The sequence below is a fragment of the Vespa crabro genome, chromosome 4, assembly GCF_910589235.1.
Source record: "Vespa crabro chromosome 4, iyVesCrab1.2, whole genome shotgun sequence".
In the NCBI taxonomy this organism is placed as follows: domain Eukaryota; kingdom Metazoa; phylum Arthropoda; class Insecta; order Hymenoptera; family Vespidae; genus Vespa; species Vespa crabro.
In genome coordinates, this window is record NC_060958.1 from 7989741 (window position 1) to 8010000 (window position 20260).

General features: G+C 33.2%; 1 protein-coding gene across 6 annotated transcripts in view; it reads right to left on the bottom strand.

Moving 5' to 3' along the window:
- Window positions 1-20200, bottom strand: part of LOC124423789 (casein kinase I-like) — a 29737-nt gene extending 9537 nt beyond the window's left edge. Inside the window, exons 1-10 of one of the 6 annotated variants that reach the window (XM_046961985.1) lie at window positions 19917-20199; window positions 18531-18639; window positions 17750-17860; window positions 17073-17221; window positions 16366-16562; window positions 16025-16227; window positions 15597-15858; window positions 15345-15502; window positions 7790-7883; window positions 816-4616 (exon numbers count right to left, since the gene is read on the bottom strand). In XM_046961985.1, coding sequence (XP_046817941.1) covers window positions 4526-4616; window positions 7790-7883; window positions 15345-15502; window positions 15597-15858; window positions 16025-16227; window positions 16366-16562; window positions 17073-17221; window positions 17750-17860; window positions 18531-18606 — 1341 coding nt within the window. In that variant the 5' untranslated portion in view covers window positions 18607-18639; window positions 19917-20199 and the 3' untranslated portion in view covers window positions 816-4525. Of the gene's footprint in view, window positions 1-815; window positions 4622-7789; window positions 7884-15344; window positions 15503-15596; window positions 15859-16024; window positions 16228-16365; window positions 16563-17072; window positions 17222-17749; window positions 17861-18530 lie in introns of those variants that run through there. The other 5 variants (XM_046961984.1, XM_046961986.1, XM_046961987.1 and 2 more) reach the window with 5 other exon arrangements.
- Between the last annotated feature and the right edge of the window lie 60 nt (window positions 20201-20260).

Here is a 20260-nt window from a genome sequence, read left to right on the forward strand (position 1 = left end):
ATAAATAGGCTATGAAAGAGAACGTGATTTTATTACAAAGAGATTTCACGTTCGTTTCTTAGAGATCTCTTTTTTTCTTTCCTTATTTTCTTTTTTTCTTTCTGTCTTTCTTTTCTTTCCTTTTTTTTTTCTTTTTTTCTTCATTGGGACCGAGGAATAATTTGAATTCCTTCGCGAAGAGAGAGAGAGAGACTTCCATCCCTCGTGATTTTTTTTCTTTAACATGGTTAATCAAACGAGATTGAATTAGTTATTAAGCAAAATATTGCTGCGTGTCGCTATTGCATTTAATCATTGATTTCATTTAATCCCGATTAATATATTTACCGAAGTTTAAATTTTATTAACTCTTGTGCTTCGATCATATCGAAAATATTAGAGGAACTTGTCGATAATAGACGTTAAATATATATAAAATGAATACAAATATATATATATATATATATATATATATATATATATATCAATTATTTTTTATGGATAATTTTCTATTGCGCATCGAGTCGGTATTCTGCGAACAAAAATGAATAGGTACCATGCGTATTTACGTATAAGAATTTATATGTTAGTCACGTTTATTAATTAAATACAGTGTAATGGTAATACGTGTATCTATCTCTATTGGGTATAAGAAAAGAATGAAGAAGAAATTAAAACTCTCATAAACGTCTACGTTGTTCTTGTTGTTGCGATTTATTTTTCATATTGTCATATTATTATTATTATTATTATTATTATTATTATTATTATTATTATTATTATTATTATTATTATTATTATTTCATTTCATCTTTTATCCATTTCTGTCTCTTTTATTTTTATTTCATTTCACTTTATTTTATGTTATTTTATTTTATTTTCAACCCACAAGTCATCGATTCGTTTTCTTTTTTTTTTTCATTACGTTTATTTTTTTATACTTTGCAAAATACCGACTGAACCTACACAATAGTTATCATTCCCAAGAAACGCGTTCGAATCATTTATATATCATACCATATAAACCATCGGTATTAATTATAATCGACGTATACAACTTAAAAATTCTATCAATAACGACAGACAGCAGAGAGAGTCGTGTTCGCACCATAAGAATCGTCGTCTTATTTCTCTAATCAAAATCATACCTTTTTTCTGGCTGCACACACAATCACATACGAAATATCGCATATACATGCGAATTACAAGCGTGCGTGCGCGCAGGCGCACGAACACACATCACACATCACACATCACACACACACACACACACAATGCACACCACATGCATACACATCTTGGTGCAAACACGTTAATACACACGAAGAGCCATGTACGACACGCGTATCTAAGAGACAAGGGCCTGCTTTTTCTTGATACTTTTTTTTTCTTGTTGTTATTGTTATTATTATTATTATTATTATTATTATTATTATTTTTATTATTATTATTTTCTTCACCGGCGGTCATTTCAGAGACAAATCACAGTTTTCATCGCGTCGTTTTTTACTGCCTCCTCCTCCTTCTCCTCCCCCTCCCCGTTTAAAGACGCGCAACGCACGGTCATTTTACAAAGAGAGAGTTTTTTTTCTTTTGTCTCTTTTGTTCTCTTTTTTCTTGTGGTTTTTTTCATTTTTTTTTTCATTTCTTTTTTTTTTTTGTTTTGTTTTATTTATTTAAATTAATAATCGTTTATTGATTGAACAACAAAATCGTTAGTCCGAGATATGCCTTCGTCTTTTTCTAGAATTGTTTACGTTTATATTTTATAAAGGAGAGAGAGCAACGAACAAAAATAAGATAGAGAGTGATACAACGTGAACGCTCATATTTTGTTAGAAATGAGAAAAGAAGAGAAGAGAATAAAATTAATAGGAAGGGAAAAAAGAACATTAATAAAGGGATATGTAAAAAAAAAAAAAAAAAAATTATACAGTACGTCCGACCGAATGTGTTGGCGTTACACCGAATATACTGATTATGTCTCCCTTAAGGTCTACCACAACCCGAGTGAATTGTCTCTTACATCTATATGTACTTTTTCACTCTTCCTTAAGACCGTTGTACTACGTTCTGTATGATTGTTTAATATAACTAGAGCATTCTTTTTTTTCTTTTCTTTTTCTTGTTTTTTTTTTTCGTTTTTTTTTTTTTTTCCATAGCGAGAATATATCGCAACGTTACTCTATTATTCAATGACGTTTTTTTTTTTACCGACTTTTACTATGGTTTTCTTGAGACACTGGAGTTTCATCAACATCTAGCAGAACCCTCGGGACTTATATATGTGTATATATATATATATGTATGTATGTATATATATGTATATAAATATATATAGTTTTCAAAGGACGATGTCAATCAAACTCCTGATTATTCTTCTACCATATCAATAAAGTTTTACGATGTCCCATCATCATAATTATTCCTTATATTATTTATTACGGCTCGCGAAGACCAGAGAGAGGATACGCATATTTTTTTCCTTCTTCTGTTTTTCTTTTTTTTCTTTTTTCGTTTTGTTTTACTTTTTACTCGCTCTCATACATTAGTCGTAGTTCGAAATATCGTTTCGGTCAACGATGGACTCTCTTTTATCTATATGTACATATTACAATTCGATAGGTTATTATTAATTAATCTACATATTTTACAACTTTTTCCTATTCTTTCTATTTCACTGTAATTTTTTCTCCTTTTTTATTTTCTTTTGTCCTTTTTTTGTCTCCCATAAAAACGCACACATCATCATCGCGTAAACACCGTGAATCGATAGAACTCGTTCATCGGTAGACAATGATCTCTGGCTTTGAAGTTTCCGGCAAATAATGAAAAAAAAAAAGAAAAAAAAAGAACAAACGAAACAAAAAAAGATAATAAGAAAAAAAAAAGAAAAAAAATCTAAGGTCGTTTCACATTATTTGATTTATTTAATATGGTCCTTCCGCAAGCAAATGAAAAATCTCTAAATCGCAACGATACTTCTCTACATACTATCTCTGATTTATCTGTGATCATACAAAGCGCCCTAGTTGGATAAACACATCGCGATTCGACAAAGTCAGAGTCAAAGCTACCTCGTTAAAGATCATGTCAAGAGAATCGTGCTTTGTAAACATGCAAACGATGTTTCATTCGTTCGTTAAAACGTTACACTCGTCAAAAACATTATACTACCCCGTCTTTACTGTTTATAAATGGAAAACGAAATTTTGTATTTTCGTTTAATCGAATCTCATGTGATGTATGTACGTTTTTTTTTTTCTTTTTCTTTTCTTTTCTCTCATAGCCAATATCGTCCAAGCATACTATAACACTTTTATTTATACTCGACACATATCGCATTTCTCTTTGAAAATTATTTTATCATCGAATAACCGATTTCTCTTCTTCTTCTTCTTCTTCTTTTTTCTTTTCCCACCTTTCTTTTATTTTTTTTTCATTCTTTTTTATATGAAATACTTCTCTTCAGGATATGTGCCAGAAATTGCACGATTGCACTCCAACCTATTTTGATCTTTCACATACGTTTACCATCCCTTTAAATATTTTCAGTCTCGAGCTAATATTTTTCGTTCTAACTCTCATATTCGGGACCTTACCTATGTATTAATATAATAGCGTATCGTACGCTTTAACGATCGGCCCGAACGTTAGAAAATCACTACGAATACAGCATGTATGTGTGTGTATACACCATACACACACACACACAATGCATACACACATACATACACACACGCGCGCACACATTCGCCTTTCATCGGATTTTTTTTTTATTTCTTTTAAAAAAGCTAATCGACTTCCACCACCACCACCACCACCACCATCAACACAACGCACTTGGACATTGTTCAGTATTTCTCTCTCACTTCGCTTTGTATAAAAGCACATGGGAGATCTCTCGCTTGTTGATTCGCTTTAAGCATCGGTACTTGTTATATATTTCTTTCTCTCTAGCTATCTTTACTGTCTTTCATACATCCATACATTCATACATACATACGTACATACATACATACGTACATACATACATACGTACATATATACATACGCACATAAACATATATACATACATACACACATATGACGTTCTCTCTCTCTCTCTCTCTCTCTCTCTCTCTCTCTCTCTCTCTCTCTCTCTCTCCTATAAATAATAAAAAAACGTTTATATATAGATAACGCAGCTGCTGACAACTCATTTGAAAGATTTGCAAGTGTGTTTCTTTCTTTCTTTCTTTCTTGCTCTCTTTCTCTCCCTTTTATTTATTTATTTATTTATTTATTTATTTATTTATTCATTCATTCATTCGTTCGTTCATTCTATCTTTCTTTCCTTCTTCTCATTGCAATTTTTATCTCTATCCTTGTCTCTATCTCTCGTTGTCACCGTACACCAAACGACACTGCAATTTTCACTGCGTGGCGAAGAAGCCTATCGCTGACCGTGTAGGAACGTAGCTTGTCGATGATTGCTGCTAGCTTCACCTCGACGTCGCTGATGATGATGATGATGATGATGATGATGATGAAGATTATGATTCTGCTATTGCTGTTGCTGGTTCACTTGTTGTGTGGAACGCTTGCCCGCCTGGCCACCAGGGTGGGTGGGGCCATTGCCGTCGCATTGGCGCTTCCAAAACAAAAGACACACAAAACAGCGACATTAGCGCGCCACCGTCCTCAACGTAATTGACCAAAAACTATCTCAAAAACCCTCTGCCCATTTACCTTTACACCACCCCCCTGACCCCACTCATCCTTCCATCCTTTCTTATTTACGACTTTATTATCTTCTACTTTTTTATTTTCCTTTGCTAATCTATTTTTCGCTCTCTCTTTTTCTTTCTCTTTTTCTTTTTTTGTTCTTAAAAATTTACTTTTTCTTTTTTTCTCTCGCTCTCTCTCTCTCTCTCTCTCTCTCTCTTGCTCGTTCGTTCCTTTTTCTACTTTTATCTCCTTCGTCACGATCCACTCATCGGTACTTCCACGAATCCAAGAAAAGTGCAACAGAATGTACTTTTATTTTTGGAAACCAACGAGGAAACGTAATGTTGGAGAGAAAGAGAAAAGGACGAAAGGATGATAGAAATAGAAGTGAAAAGAGAAGATTGAGCATGTGCGTGTATGCGTGTATGGGAAAGAGAGGAGGAGAAGAAGGAGAAAGAGAGAGAGAGAGAGAGAGAGAGAGATGTAAGAATAAAAGAAAGGATAGAAGAGTCGCGGTGAAATATTTTTCTTTTCAATTGTTATTTGTAATTTTTGTTTTCTATTTTTTTTTTTTTTTTTATATTCATATATATATATTTTTTTTTTATATTCATATATATATATTTTTTTTTTATAAAAAATACCGTGGCACAGGTTTATATTCGCCATATCTGTGGCTACTTTTAATACAATATAGTAAACGTTAATTTTCTTGTAATTTGGAAAAAGTCAATGGAAACAGCATAGAAGTAGAATTTTGACAAGATCCGGATCCAGTTTTGTAAGTTTAGAATTTACAATAACGTGCTCGTATCTTTTTTAATTTCAATATTGATTTCTCTTTTCTTTTTTGTTCTTTTTTTTTCTTTTCTTTTTTGTTCTTTTTTTTTCTTTTCTTTTTTGTTCTTTTTTTTTTTTAAATTTAATAAAATTTTTCCGAACCTATTCGATCGAACGAATAATACTTTTGATGCTTCTCTATCATTCGTTATCGAATCTCGAGTGCCTGCTTGAAAACATTCAGGCTGCTTGATTGCTTGCTCGATTATTTTTAACGCAAATAAAATGAATCGACTAAATCAATTGCAAGTTTATCGATATATATATATATATATATATATATATATATATATATATATATATATATAAAATAAGAAAAATCATCTCAGTGTAGCACTCAATAGCAGACAACAGAGGCGTCATTTTTCATTTGGACAGAAATGTATTTATTTGAAATTTAATTGCATTTGTTTAAATGTAAATGTAGCTTTATATAATTGTAGCTCGTAAAAATGGGGAGAAAAAAAAACTCTTTCCAAATATTAAACAGCACTTTTTCCTTTTTCCTTTTCCCTCCATTCTTTCTTTTTTTCTTCTTTTTTTGTCATTTGTTCAATCGTATTTTTTTTCTGTATATAAAAGAATGGGAAGAAAGGATAGTAGGAAAACTCCATGCCACGGTAAAAAGATACTGAATTTATGTCGAAATATTAAACCTCGTAAAATAAGCTGATTACAAAATTATTTAATTTTTCTTTTATTTATTTTTTTTTTCTTTTTTTTTTTTTTTTTACACTCGCTCTCAAATATTTATTATCATTATCTTGTTTATTGCAATCAAATGGATCAAGTCAGGTGTAATTAAAAGAGTAAAAGTACGTTTAAAAAGATAAAATATTCTTTTTCTAAGGAACGACTGTGTATATATGTTAAATAAAAGGATTAATTTTTATTGTCCGATACGAGTGGAGAATTCTGTTTTGTGCTCATGCGAATTTCTACCAAAATTTCTATACTTTCTTTCGAATATATATATATATATATATATATATATATATACACACGCACACACATACAGAGTGGCTCAAAACTTTCTAGGTGATTTTAAAAATCATTAATTTTGTAACAAGGCTTGTACCTGGTAAAACAAAAAAAATAAATAAATAAATAAAAAATAAAAAATATAAAACAGAAAAATAGCCGTAAAAGGTTTCGGAAAAGAGTAAATGATTTTTAAAATCATCTAAAATCTTTTGATCCAAGTTGTATAATATACACAGACATATGTATCTACTCGATAAGATGATCTGAGGCAAGATAAAATAATGATAATGATGATGATGATGATGAAGATGATAATGATAATGATGATGATGATGATGATAAGATGATAATGATGATGCGTAAAAAATATAAAATCAAATTTTGAAAACGATAAAAGCTACAATCGAATCTTTTATATACGTATATATATACACACATATATATATATATATATATTTTTTTTTTTTTTGATAAAATTTCTGTTCTGACAGTTTTAAAAGCAGAAAGCTATTGGATGCAACGCAATAATATTGTAATAGACTTTCAATGATCTCTTTAAATAAGATAAGTCACGTTAAAGCCAATTGTGCAAGCTAAACAAAAGAGAACTTTCCACTGAACGAACATCGTTAAGAACAGTAACATACACATATATGTATATAGACATATATATATATATATATATATATATATATATACATACACATATGTATGTATTATAGTTAGTGCATTTACGGTTACAGTCAGCGAATCTAAAGTTGCATGAAACAAGACTTGGACATGCTCTTAATCCCGCTATTATGCAACTTTCATGCAATCTCTAACGGTAAATATCAAGTGTAACGAGCTCGATATACTTTTCCTGAGGATATCTCTATCTCGAACTGTAACATATTTTCTTTTTATAACGTTATGTAATCGAATAAATAATGTTTAATATTGTTTTATCAAAAAATATATATACATATATGTTTGTACATATGTATACACATACACACATATCATTATAACATTTCTTTTTTTTTAATGTTATGTAACTAAATAAATAATATTTAATGTTTTATTATGAAAAAACACACACACACACATATATATATATATATCATTTATTCAAAAGAAGAAAAGAGAGAGAGAGGGAGAGAGAGCGAGCGAAGAAAGAAAAAAAGAGAGAGAGAGAGAGAGAGAGAGAGAGATCGAACAAGTTACACTTGTCATTAATTTCGTTTTTGACATTCCTTAATCGTAACGCGACGATTGACATGGCATAGCAACTCACTTGGATTTGGACTGCATTTCTCCTGCAGCTGAAGCTGCATCTCTACGGTGCAACCGCATGCTGACCCTTCGTTCTTGGCCACCTGCACCCGATGCTGAAAGAGAGCATCAGTAAAACATAATGCATGAAAAACCATAAAGAAAACGGCCGCCTTTCTACTTGTATAGACATTTCATCCGTTCAAACATTCGCACAGATAAATCCACTTGCATCAACGTACAAAAAAAAAAAAATAAATAAATAAATAAAAGACAAAAGAAAGAAGGAAAAAAAAAAGAAAAAGAGAGAAACGCAAAGAAAGAAAGATAGAAGTAAAAAATATTACAGAAGTTCTCTTACTTTTATTTCGTTAAAGAAGAAAAAAAAGAAGAAGAAAAAGAAAAAAAAAGAAGAAAGAAAATCGAAAATAAACAATTTGCATAAATTCATATAAGCAATGAATGGGTCTTGCTTGGTATGTCGTCAAAAAAAAAAAAAAAAGAAAAAGAAAAGAACAGAACAGAAAAGAAAACAGAAAAAAAGAAAGAAAAGAAAACCAGGCTTTTTAAAATGATTCAAATATGCTTATATATCGGAATATTTGAAAACCAATAAATAAGTAATCAGACGTGCAGTAAAATACTATGAGGAATTAAACAACAAACGAAAAACAGAGAGAATACACTCGTTATACATTGCAAAAGCACACATCTTAAAATTACTATAAGTTATAAACGTCTGTGTATATACCCACCGTAAATCGACTTATGTATATACATAAATGTGTATATATATATATATATATATATATATATATATATATATATATATATATACGTGCGTGTGCGCATATGTATGTACGTGTTACGTGTATGTTCGTATTTTTTTTATCCGACGAAAATCTTTTCAAGATCATAATCATCGCGATACGATATTTTCAATTTTATTTCGAACTCTTTTTCTCTTTTCTTTTTTTTTTCCTCTTTCATTTTTCTTTTTACCTTTTTTCTTTTTTTCCATTCAAATCTCAAACGATTTGTAACTTTGAAATATAGAGAAACGCAGAAGACCTAAAAGATTACGATACCGACAGGATGTATAGTAATCGCCGGGTTGATGGATTTTATGAAATTAAATTCGAACGAAACCTAATGAAACGTAGAAGTTAGAAATAAATCAAATCAATACGTATATATATATATATATATATATATATATATATATATATATATATATATATTTATATATATTACATACAAATGAGCATCAACCAGACGGTGCAAGGACGATGGACGATCTTTCACGCTTGGCAATTGAAATGGAAAATTGATCTATGAATAATAGAAACAAAGAAACAAACCGTATGGATCATTATTCGCGTACAATAAAATGAATAATATGGAAATGACATAGATAGATAGATGACGCAGTAAACGGTATATGTATACTCTATATATATATGTATATATATAGACTATATATATAATGTGCATATATATATACATATACACACATATATACATATATGTATGTATGTATCTATGTATATCCAAGACCTCTCTCTCTCTCTCGCGCGCGCGCTCTCGCTCGCTCTCTTTCTCTCTCTCTCTTTCATATACCGATCAAAACAAATGTTTATAATAATAATATTATCCGAAAGATATATACATATATATATATATATATATATATATATATATATATTCACTCTCTATTAGTTTATGCGCGCTATTGGGTTTTTCCATTCAAGCCAAGTGAGAAGAAATTTTGACAAGGATGATCGACGATGTCGTATGGTGAAATAAATAAACAGAGACCAGTCCTTGAATGGAAAAACATTTATTTACTACTTCCTCATCATAATCATTCATCATCATTATCATTATCATTATCATCATTATCATTATCATTATCATCATCATCATCATCATCATCATCACCATCATCATCATCTCATCATCTCATCATCATCGTTATCATCATAATCATAATTATAATCATAATCATAATCATCATCATCATCATCATAATCATCATCACTACTGTCGGCAGAATTCAGGACGATTACAAATATATAGACACCCGATCCCTTAAACGAGAGAGAAAAGGGGAAAGCAGGCGGCTAAAAAAAACGTTATGACGATGCCTTTGGAAATTCTGACATTGTAGAGGTCAAAGTAATAATAATAATAATAATAATAATAATAATAATAATAATAATAATAATAATAATAAAAATAATAATAATAATATATATGTATATATATATATATATATATATATATATATATATATATATATATATATATAAAGAAAAAATAAAGAAAATAGAAAGAATTAAAGATAGAACGAATTAACGCTTGATAAATCTTACAAGTCTATTATCAGGGTAATCCCGTTAATAAAAATCACTTAATTACAAGGAAACTACAAACTTTCACAATTCTCGCTCTCATTGCCTATAAGTAAAAAAAAAAACTGTATTTGTAATTGCCCGTTAAACACTTTGGTGCTTTTTCTCAAATCTCTTTAAGAGACATTGTTCCATTAAAATCATCTTTCTTTTTCTTTTTTTTTTTTTTCCTTTTTTACTTCTTACGTTGTTACATATATATCACCTTATTTCCTTTCTTTTTTTCTTTTTTAAGTAATACAAAATCTTCGATTTATAAATTGTGCAGAAAGCGATTAGAGAAATGAAAACAATGCGATTTATCAAAGAAACGACGCGGGTTTTAAAAGACTCATTTTTCTTTATGTATCGTTTATGGAACTATCTTAACATGAAAATTCTTTAGAATCAAATCAAATTGAGAGCACGAAGTCTAATGAAAAACGCATAATGAAACTTGTAGTGAAAACAGTTTAAAATCACGTTACAATCCTTGCAATATTATAATAATAATAATAATAATAATAATAATAATAATAATAATAATAATCATCGTCAGCAGCAGCAGCATCATCATCATCATCATTATCATAATCATAATCATAATCATAATCATAATCATAATCATCATCATCATAAATAATTAACGTATCAACGATTAAAAACATATTATCGTATTTTACAATTATTAGTAATTTACCAAGTGTACAGTGAGTATATAATGATATTTATATATACATATATATCGATATATATGTGTGCATATACATATATATGTATATACATATATATATATATATACGTTTTTATGTATGTATGTATGCGTAGTATGTACTTCATGAATGACACGCGTGTGCGTTGCATATAAACTAATCGCATCATCATTCCTGATCTAGTTATTTTAATTTTATCTTTGTATATATGATAGAAAAGGATATTAAAAATATAAAACCGATGAAACGCGCGTTATCGATTATTTATAGAACGCACTTATATATATAAATATATATATATATATATATATATATATATATATATATATATATAATGTATGTATATGTACATGAATCTCGAGGATGCCTAGAGTCATTTTCTGAGAGGATATATGCGATTATTAATTTAGGATTAATGGGGGGAACACAAGCTTTACATAACTCGATCGCTTATACTATATATCGGAACAACTAAATTTCACTCCTAAAGTTAGCTGCACGCGAACTATTATAGCAATAATGAATATTCATCGTTATTATCTTTCACTTTACGAAAATAAATTTCGTTATAAGTTTATATTGTGAGAGATCATTTTTCTTTACTACAACTTGGTACGTAAGAAATTAAAAAACCAAATAAATGAATTATGTATATATGTATGTATATATGTATGTGTGCATGTATGTATGTGTGTACGTACGTATGTATAAAAAAAAATATGTAAAAAAAAATTCAAACCATAAAACATTTACAACATATCGTTCATACGTCCTACAAGAGATCAAATAAAATTTTACGATCAATTTGTATAACAAAAAGGTTCACTTTTTTGTTATATAAATAATTCCTGATAATACGATTTGTAGGCTCGATTGTGTTTGTGTATATATATATATATATGTGTGTATTTGTGTGTATGTATGTATGTATGTGTGTTTATAAAAGAATCAAAAAGAAGTCTGTACAATATTTCGAAGTTATAAGTTTACATATTTGCATTCTCTAATAACAAAATATGAAACTTTGTGTGAACACATGGGAGGAACAAATCAATGGAACACTTTGACCATATCTGTCTGTGTGTCTGTCTGTCTGTCTGTCTGTCTGTGTGTGTGTGTGTGTGTGTGTGTGTGTGTGTGTGTGTGTGTGTGTGTGTGTGTGTGTGTGTGTGTGTGTGTGTGTGTGTAACAATAATTACGAACTTACAATTTTGAACAAGTGTTCTCATCGACTTCTGTATGATAACATTTAATACGATAAAAATAGTAAGTTCGTATTCAGTCTATAGCGTTCAGTCAACATTGGAACGTAAAAAAGAAAACAAAGTGATAATAAAAAAGTTAAATTAAAATATCGACTAACAATTGAATAAGTAATATTAAACCGAAAAATGATGACCTCGCGAAAAACTGACGCGAAAGAACGTGAAAAAAAAATATCTTTTCGATTATTAAGAAATATCCCTCTCTTTCTCTCTTTCTCTCTTTCTCTCTCTCTCTCTCTCTCTCTCTCTCTCTCTCTCTCTCTCTCTCTCTCTCTCTCACAAACACACACACACACACACACACTTCCTTCTTATATCCTGTAATGACTGTAATTAAAATAATATATATATATAAAAAAAAAAAAAAAAAAAAAAAATAATAATAATAATAATAATAATAAAAAAAGGAAATGTAAGAAAAGAAATGTATATATAAACAAAAGTAATAAACAATCTAAATAATCAAAAACCGTTTCACTCGAAGAACGTAAAGAAAAATTCGTGTTGAAAAAAATTAAAAGCCTATTCGTCCCTACACATCCGATTAAATTGGTCGATTATTTGAAAAATATTCTTTCTTTCTTTTTCTTTTTCTTCTTCTTTTCTCGTTCGCAATGTCACACTTGTGAGCCTTTATCGAATATGTATTTATATATACACGTATATTTGCATATACATACGTAATTGCTTAAAATATTTAATTATACGATCATATATCTATATACACATATATATATATGTGTATATATATATATACATATACTTGTATATGTATATGTAAAGTCGCATACTGATACGTAAGATCTTAAAAAAAAAAAAAAAAAAAAAAAAACCAAAGAGAAAAAAAAGAAGGAAATACACTACTTTTCTTTTCTTATTCTTTTTTTCTTTTTTTTTGTTCGTTTGTTTTTTTTTTTTTTTTTGTTTGTTTGTTTCGCTAGCTTACAAAAGTGATCCGAAAATGAAAGTTTTTTTAGGATCACTGGTAAAAGGCAAGCAGCATAGTAACAATTCCATCACGATAAAGTACAAAGAGATAATCAAATCTGATACATGCTTGTACACACGCTATATGTATATATGCATATTTAAAAAAGGCATCTGTATGGATGGGACGTCACAACTCGATCTAACAACCGGTTTTCTTCTGCTAACTGCAGTTTAAGGCAACTCGTTTGTTTCAAAAAATAAGGATCCATACTACGGTATTCTTATCAGTAGAAATAGTAGACATATAAGAATTCGAGAATATATATATATATATATATATGCTTCGACAATTATAATATAGGACGACGTTACCCAAGAGCTCATGAGGAGCAAGTGTAACTGACGAAATTCACTATACAGTATATAATGGAACCAACTTTAAAGCGAGAAATTTCTCTGAGAGTTTTACATAAAAAAATATGTAATGTATATCGACAATCGTCGCTCGGTTCGTGATGTCAGAGGTCGTAGTTGTTATCATGATTAAAAAAGAAAGAATGTATGTATATATATATATATATGTATGTATGTATGTATGTATGTATGTATGTATGTATATATGTATGCATATATGTATACAAAAATTGTAGCTTAAATGCATATGCAAACAAAGATATCGAGTAAAATACCCTTAAGTATATCCAAATTACCCTGTGGCTTGCTATGACCCAAAGAATCGCTCAAATTTGTACCATGACTCAGACCATCTATATCGCCTCTCGTAAGCCAATCTAAGTAATGATCTCTTTTCTCTATATCGGCCATTTCTGAAGAACGCACTACATCCGTACGACCTACGTTTTGTATAGTTTGCAAATACAATCTACCAATTTGACTTATCGAATAGCCAATCTCCAAGCTATCCTTATTACCGCTAAGAGTTTCTTGAGTATTGATACTCTCAACTGGATTTAATAATCTACTGCTTTGTGTCGGTTCGGTATTGGACGAATGATCTTCCGTATTAATCGAAATATGATTTGCCTTTAATTGGCCAATCTGAGCTTCTTCGTATTCTTTTTTAATAATGGCAAGAGAATTGGTTTGAAGTGAGATATTCGAATTCTCCGTGACAAAGAACGTCTTGGTTTCAGCGTTAACGTTGTTACGCTTAGAGAAAAAACCGAGATTCGATTTAACGGGAGCACGACGAGCCAATGTATCTGTAGTAATATCCTCAAAAAAAGCTACGCCTTTTTGGTGTCGCTTTAAAAAATATTCGCATTTTTCCTGATCGGTCTGCAATAAATCACTGATTGGTTCCTCCTGCTTGAGGAGATCCTGGCACTTCTCGCGCTCCCTGGGTAAAAAATGCAAGCTCCTACCGACTCTTTGAAAGAAGTTTGGTCTCTTTCGTGTTTTATTTACCGACGACGTCGAAGATTTCTTTGATTTTTGAGATGAGTCGAGACTCCTTTGTTTCCCATGAAAAAATAACTTTGGACTCTCTTCCGGCAGAAGATCCAAGCTTTTGACATCTACACCGGGTAAATCGACGCTCCTTTCCAAAGACTCGAGACTCCTATAAGTTTTCTCTTTATTTTGAAATGAAAAGTTTCTTCTTCTGCCGGAAGAAGTCTCTTGTAACATTTCGCTGCTGCTTTTCTTGAAAATTTCACCCTCTCTTTCTAGAAACTCGACGTTCTCCGAATCACGGCGCAATTCATAGGCCATTGTTAGACGTTTAACACCAACGGCCGGACCACCCTTGCCTTTTTTATCTTCGTCCAATCCACCAAAGCAATTCATCGAACTGCTAGAGGCGGCACCCTCCTCCGTATTATGAACTCTACGATCCTCGGATATACAATTACTCGCGTTAAGATCCTCGAACATCACGACCTGGCGATCTATGTCTTTCTTAGTTTTATGCCCATGAAAAAAATAACTCTGTTTATCAACGTGAGTCGACGCCGTGCTGGGGTTCCTCTCGCGCAGACTATTTACAGGCTGATAGTACTCGCGTAACGTCGAATTAATATCGGTTTGGTTAGGACCAAGCTCGTGATGTCCCAGATTAAGGTTGGCTAAATCCAAAGATGCAACCTCCGGCGCTGCCCTACCCGGCGACGACTTAAACGTACTGAACTGACACGGATTAACACGTGATGCATCGTTACCGACGGTCTGCGAATGGCCGACCACAAATTGACTCTTTCGTTCGGCAGCAGCCTGTTGCTGGATCGCACAGAATTGTTGGTAGAATTGTATTTTACCTTGCAGATCGCTCTTGTCCTGATTGTCCTGGTCACCATGAGCATCCAACGCTTCGCGGCGCTTTTGCCGTATGGTTCTCAGATTCGACGACGTTCCCCCTACCGTTTGACCCATTGTTGCAACCGACGCATTTGCCAGACACTGTCGAGTGTACGGCCTGAAACAATCGGGATCGAAAAAATATCATGTCTGATTCCTATTTTATAAATAGCACCACTCATTATCAATATATCGTTTATCGTTTTACTAACCTTGATCTATGCTCCTGTTCATTATTGGTTCCAGATGGCAGCGCTGCATTTGTCGGTTGAGAGTGCATTGGTGTCTGCTGCACCGAAGGCAAGGTTTGTTGTCTGGTATTACCAAATTTCAACATATTCCAATCGAAGACATAATCGTATGTGAAGCCCTGACCATGGAATAATGTCCGGAAGAGTTGCCGAAGATACGAATAATCAGGCCTTTCCTCAAATCTTAGTGCCCGACAGTACTTCAGATAGGAGCCAAATTCGACTATGAATAGACAAAAAGTGGTGTATACTTTGTAGAATATAATATATATAAATATATAACAATAATATAAATATAATAATACAAATAGATTAAACGTGTCTAAAAATAATATGATCGAATTAATAAAAAGGAAATGAGAGAGATATTTATCAATAAAAGCATTTACTAGGATAACCCTTGCATAATTCTTCGATGGGCGTTGACATCTTCTTTTCTGAAATACGCTCGTATTTTTGCCTTTTCGTAGCTGCTTTTAATCCTTGCCACGGTAAACTACCTCTGTTGAAATACATGAGAACATATCCTAGAGATTCAAGATCGTCTCGCCGTGACTGTTCAATTCCCAAATGTGTGTTTATACTCGCGTATCTGTTATATCACGGAAATAAACAACTTTTGAGTAATCGTATAATAATAAACGAAGTTATATATATATATATATATATATATATATATATATATATATATATATATACATATGTACATTTAAACATCCCAATGACAAACCTGGCTGTTCCAGTTAAATTTTTGTTTTCTCGATAAGGTATATGTTTGTGTGTGCGACCATCGCGATATTTTTTAGCTAAACCAAAATCTATGATGTATACGAGATTTCCTTTCTTTCCTAGACCCATCAAAAAATTATCTGGCTTGATATCTCGATGGATGAAGTTTCGACTGTGGATATAATCTGTTCTACTTATCTGAGGGAAAAAGAAAAAAAAAAAAAAATAAGAAGAAAAGAAAACAGAGTTTTTGTTAATTGTCGTATTAGTTTATAAATACAATTTTAATTTGTTGTTTCATATTATATTTTTTATAATAACAATTTCTTATACTTTCTCTTTAATATCACATAATAAAGAGAAAACAATACGAGAAATGAAGAAGAAGATGTTAAATCAACTGTTCCATTCAAAAAAGAAAAGATCAAACTTATCTGTCTGGAGGTTTATCTCCCAAGAGAGCAAAGACCTCTGCATTAATAGGATTGCTACTTCTATTTTGTAATCAGAATATTAATATAAGACTTTTATCATGAAAGAAACAGAAATTTAATTAATTAATTAATTAATTTTTGAAAATGAGCATGTGTAAACAATGACCTTTAAGTATTGAAAAATCATTCATGGTATGAATGAATTCTTTTCATATAAACTAAGATATGTAAATTTTTATTATTAATAAGTTTCTCTCTTAAAATTATTACTTACCAATTGATCCGCAAGGAGTAACACAGTCTTTAATGTAAATCGCCGGGAACAAAAATTAAATAAATCCTCCAACGATGGACCAAGTAATTCCATTACCATTACATTATAGTCTCCTTCTGAACCACACCACTTTATCGTAGGAATACCAACTAGAAATATCAATTAATCTCTATAGAATTCGATAAAGTAAAAAAATTTATATAATTCTAGCGTTCAAATTATAGGGAAAATTAAAAGAGAAATTTTCTTTTAATTGCTACAAAATAATAACATAAGAAATCATCAGATGATTTTCATTTCTATACTTTCACAAATATATATATATATATATATATATATATATATATATATATATATAAAACATATTAGAAGATTAAGAATCTTTAAAAATCATCTTAATGATTAAAAACAATCCTGTATGATCTTGAAGAATAGTACAAGTACATTACTATCAAAGCAATAGGTTTTATAAAGTTGACACAAAGAAAATGGGAGGGGGAAAGGAAAGGAAAGGAAAGGAAAAGAGTATACTGAGTATAGTAGAGGGGAGAGAAGGTTCACTGGCCAGAACAACCAGCTGTCCAATGCTACGACCTGACAGCTCCAGCCTCTTTACACATACATCTTTGTAATATCATTCCGCATGATAATGAGGATTAAAAAAAATTTTCCCTCACCTCCTCCTTGCATCATTTTATAGAATTTCGATTCTATGTGAAGTTGGGGATGCCGTGTTTTTATGCATTCCAGTTTGATGGCGACTTCCTCGCCAGTTGAGATGTTGGTACCTAAGAATGAAAAAGGCAAAAGCATGTTCATACGGGAGGTCTAGCGATCTCGCGGATGTTGCTGTGTATATGTGTGTGTGTGTGTGTGTGTGTATACGTATGCATATATATATATATATGTGTGTGTATATATGTATGTATATAAGTATGTATGAACGCGCGCGCGCCAGCCAGCCTCAGCAAACGCATATATTCGTAGGAAAAACGTGCGTAGAGAGGGTGGAACGTCTGGTAAAGGCGACGGAGGTCGAGGGAGGAGAGGGTGATGAGGGAGGAAGGTGGGTGCATTGCCGAGGGCGGCGACGGAGGAAGAAGAGTACGAGGAAAAGAAGAAGAAGGAGAAAGGGAGGATGAGGATGATGATGAGGAGGTGGAGGAGGAGGTGGAGGAGGAGGTGGAGGAGGAGGTGGAGGAGGAGGAGGTGGGGTAAAAGAAGGCGGTTGAGGGGCGAGAAGAGAAGTGAAGAAAAGGGAAGGGAAGGGAAGAGAAGAGAGAGGGGGAAGAAGAGAGAAAGAGAGTAAGCGAAAGAGTGAGTTAGAGATAGCGAGAAGGAGAACGGGCGATGGAAGGAGGAGGAGGAAGAGAAAGAGGGGGGCGGGCGAGGGGTGGGCAACGGGCGAGCGATGCACGTTCGCGAAAGAAAAGCTCGAGAAACAACTCTGTGACTTACCCAGATAAATATCCCCGAAGGAGCCGCTCCCGATTTTCCGTCCGAGCCGGTACTTATTTCCAACGCGGAGCTCCATTCTCCAGCTTTGACGAGGCTCAAGAATAAGAAACTAATAAGAGATATAGACAGAGAGAAAGAGAGAAAGAGAGAGAGAGAGAGAGAGAGAGAAAGATAGAGAGAGAGAGAGAGAGAGAAAGAGATAGTAAGAGAGAAAATAGAATAAAGTAAGGGGAAGGAAGTCGAGTAGTACACGAAGGAGAAACGGTAAAGCAGCAACAGCAACAGACTCGATAGTTGGCCGCGACGGCACACGTGCGCGCACGGCGGCTGGTTATGCAGACACAGAGAGGAAAGGTCCACAAACGCGTTTAGAGGGCCGGCCGAGCCTCCATATTTGATCGTACCGCCGCTCGCGGACCTACGAGCATTTCCTCTCCTTCTTCTTTCTCTTCACGTCGTACAGCCAACTGCTTCACGATGTTGATGGCGGCTGCACTGGTGGCGTTGCTATCGCTGCTGTCGTCGTTCTCCTCCTTGTTCTCGTCTTCGTCCTCCTCCACTTCCTTGTTCTCGAAGTTGACGTTCTTTTCCCTATGCTCCTAAACGCCGTATTTATCCCGAATAAAAGGCTGCTATTCGTTATTCTATCTCTCGTAGTTCTTCTTCTCTCAACTGTTCTTATCTCTCTTGCTTTGGTTCTGCTCGTCCTCGTCGTTCTCGCCGCCGACGTTCTCCTCGTCGTAGTTTTCGTCTTCGACGTCGTTATCGATGTTTTCGACGACGTCGTCGTCGTCACCGTTGTCGTCGTCGTTTTCGTTATTATTATTATTATTATTATTATTGTTATTATTGTTATTATTTTTGTTTTGCCTTTCGACGGCGCTGCTATTAAATCCGTATTGGGAACCGCCGCCGCGCTTACGTTTATTCCTTGAACTTTCTTTATTATTTTTTCCAAAATAAAAGGAGAACGACGGCGTCGACAGAGAGAGAACTGCCCCCCACGGGGGGGCGGTCGACAGTTCGTCGTGAAATATGAAAAACGCGAGGAACGTGGACACGCGAGGAACAATAGAACCGTGCCGGATCTTGCAAAATGAGGCGATCCGGACGTGCAAGAACGAAACCACCAACGATACGATGTACCGCGTAAGGGCATCTGCCCTTCCGCGGAAACGACGTGCTTTGCCGAACGAATGGCGCACACGGTTTATGGCGCCGTCGAGACGTGCCCACCAGGATCGCGTGTTATGCGACTATTATAACCGACACTTCGTCCCACTCTCTCCCTATCTCTTTCTCTCTCTCTTTCTTTCTTTCTTTCTTTCTCTTTATCTCGTTCCGTCGTTCGCTCACTCTTCCCCCCTCTCACTCTCTCTCTCTCACTTGTTTTTTTCACAGGGCCCCTTCTGCGTTTCTTTCCTGGCCCCGTTTTTTTGCCTATTTTTCCTTCTTCACTCTACTCTGAAATTATTCTCGATCGATGATTCCGACGAACGATCGCGCGGCTCCTCTTTCATGGCTCTCCGTATGTATCGTTCCGTCACACTCGACGATACCGCGTTTCATCCGATCGACCGTGTCGCGGCGCGTTTTTCGCTCCGTTAGAGACAGCGCAAGACAGCGACGTTATTGTCCAACAATTACGTATAGCGGACGCAAGCGCCGAGGGTGAATCGACACGCCTGTGCGATTCGGTGCCACCTATCGGCCGATATTCAAACACCAAC